At 43.3% G+C, this 14,694-nt stretch overlaps 1 protein-coding gene across 3 annotated transcripts in view; it reads right to left on the bottom strand.

The window, feature by feature from the left end:
- The window catches only part of SLC25A17 (solute carrier family 25 member 17), a 490,576-nt gene that overhangs the window by 152,368 nt on the left and 323,514 nt on the right, over nucleotides 1-14,694 (bottom strand). For all 3 annotated transcript variants that reach the window (XM_040407517.1, XM_040407518.1, XM_040407516.1), the window contains exons 6-7: nucleotides 7,324-7,469; nucleotides 1,255-1,350 (exon numbers count right to left, since the gene is read on the bottom strand). In XM_040407517.1, coding sequence (XP_040263451.1) covers nucleotides 1,255-1,350; nucleotides 7,324-7,469 — 242 coding nt within the window. The remainder of the gene's footprint in view (nucleotides 1-1,254; nucleotides 1,351-7,323; nucleotides 7,470-14,694) is intronic.

The following is a 14,694-nucleotide window of genomic DNA, read 5'->3' as shown; positions in this document are numbered from 1 at the left end:
TTCCTGATTTTTTTTAAAAAAAATTCTGTCTCTCAGAGTGGGAATGCACCTACAATGTGAATTTCAGACCCCTCCATGATTTGTAAGTGGGAGAACTTGCAAAATTGCAGGGTGTTCAAATATTTCTGTTCCTCACTGTATATCATTGTTCTGATTATCCTTACTAACAGCTCCATAGCTAAAACAAGAATAGAAGGAGATAAAAGGTACCCCTGTCTAGTAGAAACCAAGCAGGAAGCAATCAACTCACCACGGTCAGGGGTGCACAGAGAAAACCCAGACTGGCAGCAGGATGCTCATTTCAAGGAAGAATTATCCAGCACATCTAAAAATCTAAAATCTTGATCATTTATTGTCACATCCTTAAAATCAACAACACCTGAATATGTGTCCTTAATCATAGCAAAGTCTTTCCAAGCAAAGTGCATAGGCTGCCTCATTGTTGTTTACACCAGAGTTAATGCCATCCAGCTCATATTATCACTCCACACTGGGAGCATGGAGTGGGCCTTTTCTGATCTCTCCAGATTAGCCAATTAGCCCACTAGAAGATGGGCTTCTTATGGTTTCCCCAGACTTAACATAACATACGATATTTCTTAGAAAAACAAAACACATGCTCCTGTACCAAAAGGAATTTACTGGTGGGCCCCTCCTCAACATCTGACTGTAACCACACCAGACTACTAATAACTTACACAATATCTTGAGAGACAATTATCTTCTACAATCAACTCATTAAATTAAAAAACAAAAACGCACACCTCTCATCATAAACTTCATGCCTTGCATCTGGTGTTAGTGTTTGGCATTTGGCTTCTTCTACCCTGACTGAAGGGAGAAGATTAAAGGCAATACCTAGTGGGAAGAGGTCAGATCAGCCAAGTCAACCAGTCACACTACACAAACAACAAAGAGGCATGAGGCCAAACTATGAAGAGAGGCCAGGGCAATGGTTGAAGAAGAGGGGAGGAATACTTAGATTGCTGAATTATTTCTGGTGGAGGTTTAGCAGAGTCGTACATTTACTGCAGTTCCTACTGGAGATCAGTTCATCATCAAGGTGTTACATGCTTCATAGCTCTAGAAGCTGCATGTTCCAGGATCATGTGTGCCTAAGACAGAACATCAAAGGAGGAAGTATTCCCTATTTAACAGCTCTAGAGACAGGCCTGTCTCTCTCTCCTTCTTGTACATGGGTGAAGGGAAAATACCAGTAATAATTTAGCAATATTACTTTAGATTTATACTTACCCGAAGTACTGATTGCACAGTTTGCAAAGGATATGTGACTGCTGTGGCAATAGCTTTGGCAATAGCTCCAATTACAAACACTTGAAAAGAAGAAAGCTGATAAAAACAGAAGGAGCCAAATTAACATACTGCATAGTAATAGCTACAACAGAAAGATTAATAATTATTTTGGGATTGGATAAACTATATAGTTTCTTTACTCATTGAATGGTAGCCTGCATTTAAAAAATTTTTTTTTTCCCGTTTTAATGTTTCCTGATCATTAATTAATGATGAACGTTTAAGGTACTTATGTACCCGGTCAGCGGCCGCAGATGGTCTCCTAAATTCAACTGTATAGCCATTTTCAGGACACTATAGGGGCACAATTATTGCTGGGGACATTTTAAGTGACATTATATTTCTGGGGGCATAATTATCAGTGGGGCACTATTTTGTTCTGCAGTATAGTATTTGAGGACATTTGGGAATACAGTAGGAACAGTATGGGGGTGGCAGAAGAATGGGGATTTGTGTTGAGAAGGTAGGGAGAATGAAGGAAGATTCAGGAATATAAGATGAGACATAGCTAAAAAAGAAGCAGTCAGAGGTGCAGGGCAAATGGTAAAGATGAGAATAGAGAATGTCTATATCAGATAAAATGTCACTGGATGTAAAAGGTATGTAGTGCTGTATTCTCCTGTACGTTTGGTAGTGCTAAAATACCCGACAGCATGCTGAAGGTAGGGATGGCTCGGTGCAGTGGCCAATTTCTCACCTCCTCAGCCCTCTCCTTCATAACACACACATCATAATAGGATAAGGACAGAACATGGCAGCTGGTGCTGGCCACCACAGAGGGCCAGCTTCTGGGGAGGTATTTTGTGCTTCACTGTGGTATTTGGTTAGCCTGGGTGGTATTTTGTGCTGCACTGTGGTATTTTAGCTATGGCAGTATATAGTGCTGCACTGTGGCATTTGGTTTTGCTGAGGCAGTATGGTGGCCAATTACAGCATGTGGCCAATTTAGATTTTTTTCCGGGGCCACTTTAAGTTCTCAGACCGCCACTGCCTGTAGTGTACATCTGATTTGATACCCATGTAAGACTGCTGACATGTATCAACCACAGATATGGTACTTTGCGGATTAATTGCAGTATAGATATAGTAACATTCAAACAACTAGTAACATAGTAACATAACATAGTTTATAAGGCTAAAAAAAGACATCTGTCCATCTAGTTCAGCCTGTTATGGGGCAAGTTGCAACTGACAGGTAAAGTGAATGTTAACTTTGATAATTTACTACCAATGTCACCTATCAAGGGTTATGAGCAAGTTAACAGTCAGTTTTTGAGGTTTCTGCGTTGGAAGCAGGAAAATGAACATGCGTAAGGATCTAACCAAATTTGAGAAGGGCCAAACTGTGCTGACTTAACTGAATTGAAGCATCTCCAAAATGATGGGTTTTGTGGGGAGTGCCTGGTATCCAGTAGTAAATACCTATGAAAAGTGATCTAAGAAAACACAACTGGTGATTTGGTCATGGTGCCCAAGGCTCACTGGTGTGTGTGTGTGCGCAAATCAAAGACCTTCTAAAAAGTTAATATGGCACAAATCTGTGTATTACAGCTTCCTTGGTACGTGGACAAGAATCCACAGTGGGAAACAATGGTGTGTAAATTGGGTGGTCTTTTGAAAGAGGTGTTCTTTTGGAGCATTTACACAGGCACATATACAATGTATTCGGAAAGTTTTCGGACCTTTTCACATTTAGTTATGTTTCGGGTTTCTGCCAAAATGAAAAAAATAATAAATAAAGTTTTCCCCCAGCAACTTGCATTCATTAAAAAAGGAAAAAACTAAAATTATTAGGAAAAACTAAGATCATCTTTGAGATGTTTCTACATCTTGACTGGAGTCCATCTGTGGTAAATTCAGTTGACCGGACATTATTGTCTATGTAAGATCTCAAAGTTGACAATGTATATTAGAGAAAAAACTAAGCAATAAGGAGGAAAGAAATGCCTGTAGAACTCAGAGACAGGATTGGGCACAGATCTGGAGAAGGGTGCAAAAAATTTTCTGCTGCACTGAAAGTACCCCAAAGCACAGTGTCCTTTATAATTCTTAAATGGAAGAAGTTTGGAACAACCAGGATTCTTACTATAGAGGACTGCCTCACCAAACTAAGTAATCAGTGGAGAGGGGCCTTGGTAAGAGAGTTGACCAAGAAATGGTTACTTGGGCTAAGATCCAAAGATCCTGTGTGCAAATGGAAGGCACTTCCAGAAGGTAAACCATCGCTGTTGCACTCCACCATTCTTGGCTTTATGGCAGAGTGGCCAGAAAGAAGCCTCTCCTTAGTAAGATATATATGAAAGCCCACTTGGAGTTTGCAAAAAAAGCATCTGAAGGACTTTCATACTGTAAGATATAAGATTCTCTGGTCTGATGAAACCAAGACGGAACTTTTTGCCTCATGCACACGACCGTTGTGTGCATCCGTGTCCGTTGTTCCGTTTTCCGTGATTTTCTGCGGACCCATTGACTTTCAATGGGTCCGTTGAAAACTCGGAAAATGCACCGTTGTACATCCGCGTCAGTGTTTCCTGTCAGTCAAAAAAATAGGACCTGTCCTATTTTTTTGACGGACAACGGTTCACAGACCCATTCAAGTCAATGGGTCCGTGAAAAAACACGGATGCACACAAGATTCCATCCGCGTCCGTCATCCGTGTCCATAGGCTACTTTCACACAGACGGATCCGCTGATCCGTCTGCATAAAAGCTTTTTAGATCGGAGTTTTCACTTTGTGAAAACTCAGATCCAACAGTATATTCTAACACAGAGGCGTTCCCATAGTGATGGGGACGCTTCAAGTTAGAATATACTACGAACTGTGTACATGACTGCCCCCTGCTGCCTGGCTGCACCCGATCTCTTACAGGGGGCTGTGAACCGCACAATTAACCCCTCAGGTGCCGCACCTGAGGGGTTAATTGTGCGTATCATAGCACCCTGTAAGAGATCAGGTGCTGCCAGGCAGACCCCCTCCCTCCCCAGTTTTAAATTCATTGGTGGCCAGTGCGGCCCCCCCTCCCTCCCCTGTATTTAACTCATTGGTGGCCAGTGCGGCCCCCCTCCCTCCCTCCCCTGTATTTAACACATTGGTGGCCAGTGCGGCCTCCCCCCCCTAATTAAAATCACCTTCCCCCATCATTGGTGGCAGCGGAGAGTTCCAATCGGAGTCCCAGTTTAATCGCTGGGGCTCCGATCGGTTACCATGGCAGCCAAGATGCTACTGCAGTCCTGGCTGCCATGGTTACTTAGCAATAGAAGCATTATACTTACCTGCGATGTCTGTGACCGGTCGGGCGCTCCTCCTACTGGTAAGTGACAGGTCTGTGCTATAAGCAATGCACCGCACAGACCTGTCACTTACCAGTAGGAGGAGCGCCCGGCCGGTCACAGACATCGCAGGTAAGTATAATGCTTCTATTGCTAAGTAACCATGGCAGCCAGGACTGCAGTAGCGTCTTGGCTGCCATGGTAACCGATCGGAGCCCCAGCGATTAAACTGGGACTCCGATCGGAACTCTCCGCTGCCACCAATGATGGGGGAAGGTGATTTTAATTAGGGGGGGGGGAGAGGGGAGGCCGCACTGGCCACCAATGATGGGGGAAGGTGATTTTAATTAGGGGGGGGGAGAGGGGAGGCCGCACTAGCCACCAATGAATATAATACAGGGGAGGGAGGGGGTCTGCTCCCTCCTGCCTGGCAGCACCTGATCTCTTACAGGGGGCTATGATACGCACAATTAACCCCTCAGGTGCGACACCTGAGGGGTTAATTGTGCGGATCACAGCCCCCTGCAAGAGATCGGGTGCTGCCAGGCAGCAGGGGGCAGTTATTACACAGTTCTCAGTATATTGTAACTTGAAGCGTCCCCATCACTATGGGAACGCCTCTGTGTTAAAATATACTGTCGGATCTGAGTTTCACGATCTAACTCAAATCCGATGGTATATTCTAACAGAGGCGTTCCCATGGTAATGGGGACGCTTCAAATTAAAATATACCATCGGATTGGAGAAAACTCCGATCCGATGGTATGATAGGGACTCCTGACTTTACATTGAAAGTCAATGGGGGACGGATCCATTTGCAATTGAACCATATTGTGTCAACGTCAAACGGATCTGTCCCCATTGACTTGCATTGTAAGTCAGGACTGATCCGTTTGGCTCCGCACGGCCAGGCGGACACCAAAATTACTTTTTCCTTCATGTCCGTGGATCCTCCAAAAATCAAGGAAGACCCACGGAAGAAAAAACGGTCATGGATCACGGAACAACGGAAATCCGTTTTGCGGACCGCAAAAAAAAAAAACGGTCGTGTGCATGAGGCCTTAGTGTCATGTCTGGAGAAAACGACACTGCTCATGACCTGTCCAATACCATCCCTGGTGGTGGTAACTTCATGCTGTAGGGGTAATTTTCAGCAGTTGGGAAAGGGCAACTATTCCGGGTTGAGGGAAAGCTGCGTGGAGCAAAGTACAGAGATATTCCTAATGAAAATCTTATCCACAGAGGTCAGGAACTCAGACCGGACCAAAGTTTCATCTTTCAACAAAGCAATGACCCTATGCACACAGCAAAGACAACACAGGAGTGGCTTAGCAAAAACTCTGAGTGTCCTGAGTGGCCCAGCAAGAGCCTCGACATAAACCCAATCGAAAACCTCTGGAGAAACCTGAAAATGGCTGTTCACCAATGGTCCCCAGCAATAAATTAGCAAAGATTTAAAACATTCTGTTGTCACTTTCTCATTATGGGGTATTGAGTACAGAATGATGGGGAAAAACTTTATTTTAGCACAAGGCCGCATAAAACCAAAATGTGAAAAAAGTGAAGGGTTCGGAAGGCTTTCCAAATGCACTGTAGATATATGTATAGTATTATTATTATTTATTAAAAAAGCGCAATTCATTCCATAGCGCTGTACATTTGAGAAGGGGTATACATACATAATACAGACAACTGCACCAAGCATAAACAAGACTAGTTACAAACTGGTACAGAAGGAGAGAGGGCCCTGCCCGTGAGGGCTTACAAGCTACAACGTATGGGAGAAGGAGACAGTAGGTGAGGGTGAAGTTGGTCATGGCGGTATAGAGGCAGCAGGGTCACTGGTTTTAGGCTTGTCTGAAGAGGTGGGTTTTCAGGTCTCTTTTGAAGGATTCCACTGTAGGTGAGAGCCTGATATGTTGGGGTAGCGAGTTCCAGAGTGTGGGGGATGCACGGGAGAAATCTTGGAGGCGATTGTCGGGAAGAGGTTATAAAAGGAGAGGAGAGAAGGAGGTCTTGTGAGGATCGGAGATTGCGTGTGGGGATGTATCGGGAAAGTAGCTCAGAGATGTATGGAGGGGACAGGTTGTGGACGGCCATGTATGCATTTGTTAGTATTTTGAACTGAATTGGCTGGGCAATGGGGAGCCAGTGAAGGGATTGGCAGAGGGGAGAGGCAGAGGAGTAACAGGGTGAGAGGTTCATTAGTCAGGAAACAGAGTTGAGGATAGATTGGAGGGGTGCGAGAGTGCTAGATAGAAGGTCACAGAGGAAAATGTTGCGGGAGCCTAGGCGGGAGATGATGAGGGCATGTACAAGATTTAAAGTTGAGGAAAGCGCGGATGAGGGAGAGGTTTTTGAGTTGGAGGCAGACAGGTGGTGGAAAGGGCTTGGATGTGCGGTCGGAATGAGAGGGCAGAATCAAATGTCACTCCAAGGCAGCGGACTTGGTTGACCGGGGAGAGTGTGCAGCCTTTGCTTGTGACAGATAGGTTTGTTGGGGAAGGGGGGGGGGTTGAGCAAGATGTGGGAAAGATGATGAATTTTGTTTTATCCATACTATATGCACAGCTACAAAGATATAGACGCCAGATAGTCATTAGAACAAATCTCAGCAGTAACTTATAAGTATAATATTATGGACTAAAAATAACATTCACAAACATTACATACCACATCAAGTATCACCATGGAACACAATATAACCCTTAAAACACAAAATTAAACTATGATTTTACCTCTGCCTGCTGCCTTAGGAGCTGACGCTTTAATCCTTCATAGAACATGAACTGGATGGCTGGGTTGAAAACCAGAAGTAAAGAAGGTAATGTACCATTCCAAAGTGCTAGCACTCCCTCCTGTTGCAATATCTTTTGAAAAGCATCTAAAATAGAACATAAAATGGATGAAAAAATTTGTACTGGATAGATGGTTAAATGGAAAATACCAAGTTTTATGTACTGTATGTACATTGCTGATTTATGAAAAAGTAGATACAAAAGGATATAAAAAGTCTACACACCCCTGTTAAAATGTCACCTTTCACCTGTTCACCTTTAATGTGACCTATAAACTGTACAACTCAATTGAAAAACAAACTAAAATCTTTTAGGTAGAGGTAAGAAAAAAATATAAAAATAAAATTATATTTTTGCATAAGAGTGCACACCCTTAAACTAATACTTTGTTGAAGCACCTTTTGATTTTATTACAGCACTCAGTCTTTTTGGGTATGAGTCTATCAGCATGGCACATTTTGACTTGGCAAGATTTGCCCACTCTTCTTTGCAAAACCACTCCAAATCTGTCAGATTGCGAGGGCATCTCCTGTGCACAGCCCTCTTCAGATCACCCCACAGATTTTCAATCAGATTCAGGTCTGGGCTCTGGCTGGGCCATTCCAAAACTTCCTTTGTCGATTTGGATGTATGCTTCGGGTCGTTGTCATGTTGAAAGATGAAGTTCCTCTTCATGTTCAGCTTTCTAGCAGAAGCCTGAAGGTTTTGGGTCAATATTGAATGGTATTTGGAACTGTTCATAATTCCCTCTAGCTTAACTAAGGCCCCAGTTCAAGCTGAAGAAAAACAGCCACCACCATGCTTCACTGTGGGTATGGTGTTCTTTTGGTGATGCGCAGTGTTGCTTTTGCACCAAACATATCTTTTGGAATTATGGCCAAAAAGTTCAACATTGGTTTCATCAGACCATAACACCTTTTTCCACATGCTTTTGGGAGACTTCAGATGTGTTCTTGCAAAATGTAGCCTGGCTTGGATGTTTTTCTTCATAAGAAAAGGCTTTCGTCTTGCCATTCTACCCCATAGCCCAGATATATGAAGAATACGGGATATTGTTGTCACATGTACCACACAACCAGTACTTGCCAGATATTTCTGAAGCTCCTTTAATGTTGCTATAGGCCTCTTGGTAGCCTCCCAGACCAGTTTTCTTCTCGTCTTTTCATCAATTTTGGAGGGGCGTCCAGTTCTTGGTAATGTCACTGTTGTGCCATATTTTCTCCCACTTGATGATGACTGTCTTCACTGTGTTCTATGGTATATCTAATGCCTTGGAAATTCTTTTGTACCCTTCTCCTGACTGATACCTTTTAACAATGAGATCCCTCTGATGTTTCGGAAGCTCTCTGTGGACCATGGCTTTTGCTGTGGGATGCGACTAAGAAAATTTCAGGAAAGACCAACTAGAGCAGCTGAACTTTATTTGGAGTTACTCAGAGGCACTTTAAATGATGGCAGGTATATGCCGACTCCTATTTAACATGATTTTGAATGTGATTGGTTAATTCTGAACACAGCTACATCCCCAATTATAAGAGGGTGTGCACACTTATGCAACCACATTATTTTAGTTTTTTTTCTTCCCTCCACCTAAAAGATTTCAGTTTGTTTTTCAATTGAGTGGTACAGTTTATTGGTCACATTAAGGCCTCTTTCACACTACCGTATGGCTATTTCAGTGTTTTGCGTTCCGTTTTTCACGGATCCGTTGTTCAGTTTTATGTTTCCGTTGTGTCTCCGTTGTGTTTCCGTTCCGTAAGTTCGCAAAAACCATTCAGTATGGTTTCTATATACGATCCGTTTTTTTACGCATACAAAACGGAAGATTAAAAAAATTGACATAATTTTGGACACATCCCCTTTTTCACTCCCCCTATTTAACTTGGTCATGTGATAGTTGTGACTCCATTTTATGCAGCTACTTGCAGCATTGAGAGCGTACTTGGAATCCTGTGTTTGGCAGACATTGGTTTCTGGCTACAATTTTATGTTGCATCATGGCTGCGGAGGAAATGGTTCTCTTGTGCTGGCCGATTTCTCAGGAACACGGACATCAGCCTACTATGGTGAACGTGAAACCGAGGAGGAGGCATTGGGTTCACCCAATTGTCTCTCAGCGGCGCAGGAAGGGTCATTTCCACACGCTGTACATGGATCTGCGACACAATCCTGAGAAATTTCATGGGTATTGTCGTATGTCTGTGAACAGCTTTGACTTGTTGTTAGCGTCTCTGGCCTCACATACCAGGACACACATCTGTGGCGCTGCATTTTTCCAGAGTAACGGCTCATCGTCACGTTGAGGTATGTATATTTATCATTATTTATATATTTATGTGATAGTGTAGATGCAATGTGATCATGTGCATCTAATGATAAATGTAAAATGTGGGGAGTGACAGTATATGTGTGTTGCATTACGCTTTTTTTGATTGTGTCTTTCAGATTTTTGGCAACTGGGAATTCATTTTCATCTCTGCATTATGAGTTCCTGCTGGGAGTCTCAACGATTTGTCGGATAGTTAGTCAAACCTGTGATTTGATTTTGCAGCGACTCCGGGAAGCGGTGATGTCAGAGCCCAAGGCTGAGGATTGGATCCGAATTGCTGAGGGTTTTCATGTCAATGCACATTTTCCTAACTGTATTGGGGCACTGGATGGTAAACACATACGTGTTGAGAAACCTCCTCACTCAGGGTCCCGGTACTACAATTCTAAACAGTATTTTTCTGTCGTGCTAATGGCCTTGGCTGACAGTACTTACAAGTTTATAATTGTGGATATTGGGGCCTATGGGAGCACTGCAGATGCGCGCATTTTCAATACTTCTAGAATGTGTGAGAGACTTCGAGCCAACCAGCTTGCCCTCCCAGAGCCCAGATTGCTGCCAGGTTCTGCGGGACCACCGGCTCCATTTGTTATTGTCACTGATGAAGGGTTTGCTTTGAAACCACATGTCATGCGGCCCTTACCCAGACGCAACCTGGATGACAGCAGACGTATATTTAACTATCGGCCCGTCGGTATGTTGAATGTGCATTTGGAATACTCTCACACAAGTGGAGAGTATTACTGTCATCCATACAGATGTCGCCAGACAATGCCACCCTGGTTATTAAAGCATGTGTGATCCTGCATAACTTTGTTAGGATTCATCATGCTCCGTCAGAAATTGATGATGTTGCACCTGGTACTTCTTCATCATCTGGAGAGTTGGACCAGACCCTACATGGACAACCTGGAACAGCAGGGCTTGCAGTTTGGGCCCTCTAGGTGTAATATTTTTCAAGTTCTGAGGGTGCATTGCCGTAGCAGATGGACGTAGTTCATGGCAGACTATGAAGTGTCTGGACTCTGGTCATCTTAGTATTTGTTGTTTTCTAGTAAATATTATTTTATTTTTTTTGGGGGGGGAGGGGGGGTTATATGCAGATAGTGTAGGGACTCACAAGACAAAGAGGACCCTTGACATGGGCTTGTGGGCTGGGGTTAAATTGTAGCCCAAAAAAAAATCTATGTTGTCAATCATGTCCAATGATAACATGTTAGTGATCAAATTATATTTTTTTTGGACTACAATAACCCTCTAATACCTCTAAAATAAGTAATGTTGTAGAGTTTGCAGACTTGCAATGATAGTTTGTGAAATCGTAACACATCTTTTCTTTACGCAAGCAGATTATTTCACACCGCTGTCCAAGGATCCTACCATTTGAGTTGATGTCCGCACTTTTTTTTTTTCCAAAGAATTGGCTATCAATCCATGAGCCATATGTATGTTTGTATTACAGCAGAAATGATCACCCTGCGGCAAAGAGTATATGCACAGTCCTAGTTGTATGTATGTGTATAATCAAATAAAGACTCCGTACAATATTTGCACTGTAAGTATATTGAAAGTATAACATTAGAGATTATAGTGAATGATTTAATAAAAGTCGACACATAGAATGTGGTGTATTTTTTTATATGGTAATTAAAACATAACCAACAAAAATCTGGCTTTATATTCAGCTTTTATACAAAGAAAAGTAAAAATTAACAAATTACAGGTTGAAAAGTTCCTGTGTAAAAGGACCTTGCCCTTGGTGATGAGGGTCAGCCACATGACTTGGGGGTGGGTAGGTGACTGCTCCTGGAAAATTTTGGTGGTGCATAAATGGTTGCTCCTGCGAAAAAAGGGGCTGCGAAGCCGAGCTGCGCCTAGCATGTTGAGGGACCATGCTGGGCACTGGTTGTGGTTGTGTGCTTACCATGAAAGCTCGGTTTTTAAGGTTATCCACACAACACACCACCTCATGTGGATCTAATTGGGTCTTAAAAATAGTCACAACTGATGTCATGACATCCACAAAAAGGGTTTGCTTATACAAAGGCAGCTCTTTCAGAAGATGAGCAAGGCCGCTAAGTATTCTCTCCTCACTCCCTTCTGTATGTCTCTGCCTCAAATACTCAAGCACCTGAGTCTGTACCTGTGCTTGAGTATATGCGGCAGAATCAGGGTTCGGAGGTGCCACCTTTCTCCTGCGTGACTGTCTCCTTCTTGGCTGGGGACTAGATTCTATGGCTCCAGATGGTCCCTCCAGAGCAGAGGACTCCTCCCTCTCGATGTGGCAGCTGCTGGACAGGTTCGACCTCTTGATCCCCAGGACGAGGGGAGTCCGGGCCATACGCTGCCTGGTCGGAATCACTGCTGGTGTTGGCCGTTTCCCTCTGTGGCTCCAGGCTGTCAACAGTGCTGTGGAATGAGAGAGAATGTTATACAAACAATGTGTACAGTCGTGGCCAAAAGTTTTGAGAATGACACAAATATTAGCTAAACTGCTTTTAGATCTTTGTTTCAGTTGTTTCTGTGATGTAGTGAAATATAATTACACGCACTTCATACGTTTCAAAGGCTTTTATCGACAATTACATGACATTTATTCAAAGAGTCAGTATTTGCAGTGTTGGCCCTTCTTTTTCAGGACCTCTGCAATTCGACTGGGCATGCTCTCAATCAACTTCTGGGCCAATTCCTGACTGATAGCAACCCATTCTTTCATAATCACTTCTTGGAGTTTGTCAGAATTAGTGGGTTTTTTTTGTTTGTCCACCCGCCTCTTGAGGATTGACCACAAGTTCTCAATGGGATTAAGATCTGGGGAGTTTCCAGGCCATGGACCCAAAATGTCAACGTTTTGGTCCCCGAGCCACTTAGTTATCACTTTTGCCTTATGGCACGGTGCTCCATCGTGCTGGAAAATGCATTGTTCTTCACCAAACTGTTGTTGGATTGTTGGAAGAAGTTGCTGTTGGAGGGTGTTTTGGTACCATTCTTTATTAATGGCTGTGTTTTTGGGCAAAATTGTGAGTGAGCCCACTCCCTTGGATGAGAAGCAACCCCACACATGAATGGTCTCAGGATGCTTTACTGTTGGCATGACACAGGACTGATAGTAGCGCTCACCTTTTCTTCTCCGGACAAGCCTTTTTCCAGATGCCCCAAACAATCGGAAAGAGGCTTCATCGGAGAATATGACTTTGCCCCAGTCCTCAGCAGTCCATTCACCAAACTTTCTGCAGAAGATCAATCTGTCCCTGATGTTTTTTTTGGAGAGAAGTGGCTTCTTTGCTGCCCTTCTTGACACCAGGCCATCTTCCAAAAGTCTTCGCCTCACTGTGCGTGCAGATGCGCTCACACTTGCCTGCTGCCATTCCTGAGCAAGCTCTGCACTGGTGGCACTCTTTAGGAGACGATCCTGGCGCTTGATGGACTTTCTTGGACCCCTGAAGCCTTTTTAACAAGAATTGAACCTCTTTCCTTGAAGTTCTTGATGATCCTATAAATTGTTGATTGAGGTGCAATCTTAGTAGCCACAATATCCTTGCCTGTGAAGCCATTTTTATGCAACACAATGATGGCTGCACGCATTTCTTTGCAGGTCACAATGGTTAACAATGGAAGAACAATGATTTCAAGCATCACCCTCCTTTTAACATGTCAAGTCTGCCATTTTAACCCAATCAGCCTGACATAATGATCTCCAGCCTTGTGCTCGTCAACATTCTCACCTGAGTTAACAAGACGATTACTGAAATGATCTCAGCAGATCCTTTAATGACAGCAATGAAATGCAGTGGAAATTTTTTGGGGGGATTAAGTTAATTTTCATGGCAAAGAAGGACTATGCAATTCATCTGATCACTCTTCATAACATTCTGGAGTATATGCAAATTGCTATTATAAAAACTTAAGCAGGCTGAGCCCGGATCGGTTAACATAGAAGAACAAGGCCCATTAAAGACCAGCTTGCTCCAGAGTGAAGGCCTGGAATGTATTAATAAAAAATTTGCGGATATACTGGGTGTTGTAAACGCTACTAATTCCTCAGTGGCAGAATTGACCCTCTCCCTCTCAGTTGTACAAGGAGATGTCACGATTATTAGAGATGAAATGACAAAGCTGAGATTAAAGGTGAAGGAATTGGAACTCGCAGTCAGCTCTGTCACCTCAGAGAATGGTGTATTAAAAAAGAGATTAGAAGAAGTAGATGGAGATCGTGTCTGGTTTAGAAAGAAAGTGGCAGAGTTGGAGGATAGGTCACGCAGATACAACTTGCGGCTGGTAGGGTTCCCAGAAGGGGCAGAACAGGATAATCCCTTGAATTTTATTCAAAAATGGCTGGTGGAAAATTTAGGTCCTGATCATGATGCATTCAGCTTTTGTGTGGAAAGGGCTCACAGAATCCCTTTTAAAAAACCTCCTCCAGGGGCCCCCCTAGGTCAATCCTAGCAAAATTTGTTTGTTCAAAGGATAGTGATTGGGTACTTAGAGGTAAAAGAGAAGCAGCAGATATATATTTTGATGGTAATTTAATATCAATATACCCAGATTTCTCCCGAGAGACCCAAATTAAAAGAAGAACGTTCTTAGATGTGAAAAAAAGACTGGCTGCGGCTAAGATTAAGTATTCAATGTTATACCCCGCCAAATTGAGGGTGGTACACAATGATTCTGTTCGGTTCTTTTCCACAGAAACGGATGCGGTGTAATGGTTGGACTCAATGGGCTTATGAATGAGTATGTAGAGGCTGGGAGGATAAGAGGGGAGATGGCGGGGGGGGAGGTTTGGTTATGTGATGTTACTAAGTCCTTGTATAGCGCTCTAGAGGAACTCAATCCGATCGAAGCGCTTGTGGACGGCTATATTGGTGGGCCCCTACGTCATCCTACACAAATAGCCAGGTCTTAACCAGCTTCCTGAATTCCAGGTAATCTGGTATAGTTCTAATATGTTCTTGGAGGGAGTTCCAGATCTTGGGGGCTAA

Source organism: Bufo bufo, chromosome 9 (genome assembly GCF_905171765.1).
Source record: "Bufo bufo chromosome 9, aBufBuf1.1, whole genome shotgun sequence".
Classification (NCBI taxonomy): domain Eukaryota; kingdom Metazoa; phylum Chordata; class Amphibia; order Anura; family Bufonidae; genus Bufo; species Bufo bufo.
This window is presented reverse-complemented; position numbering and strand designations above follow the sequence as displayed.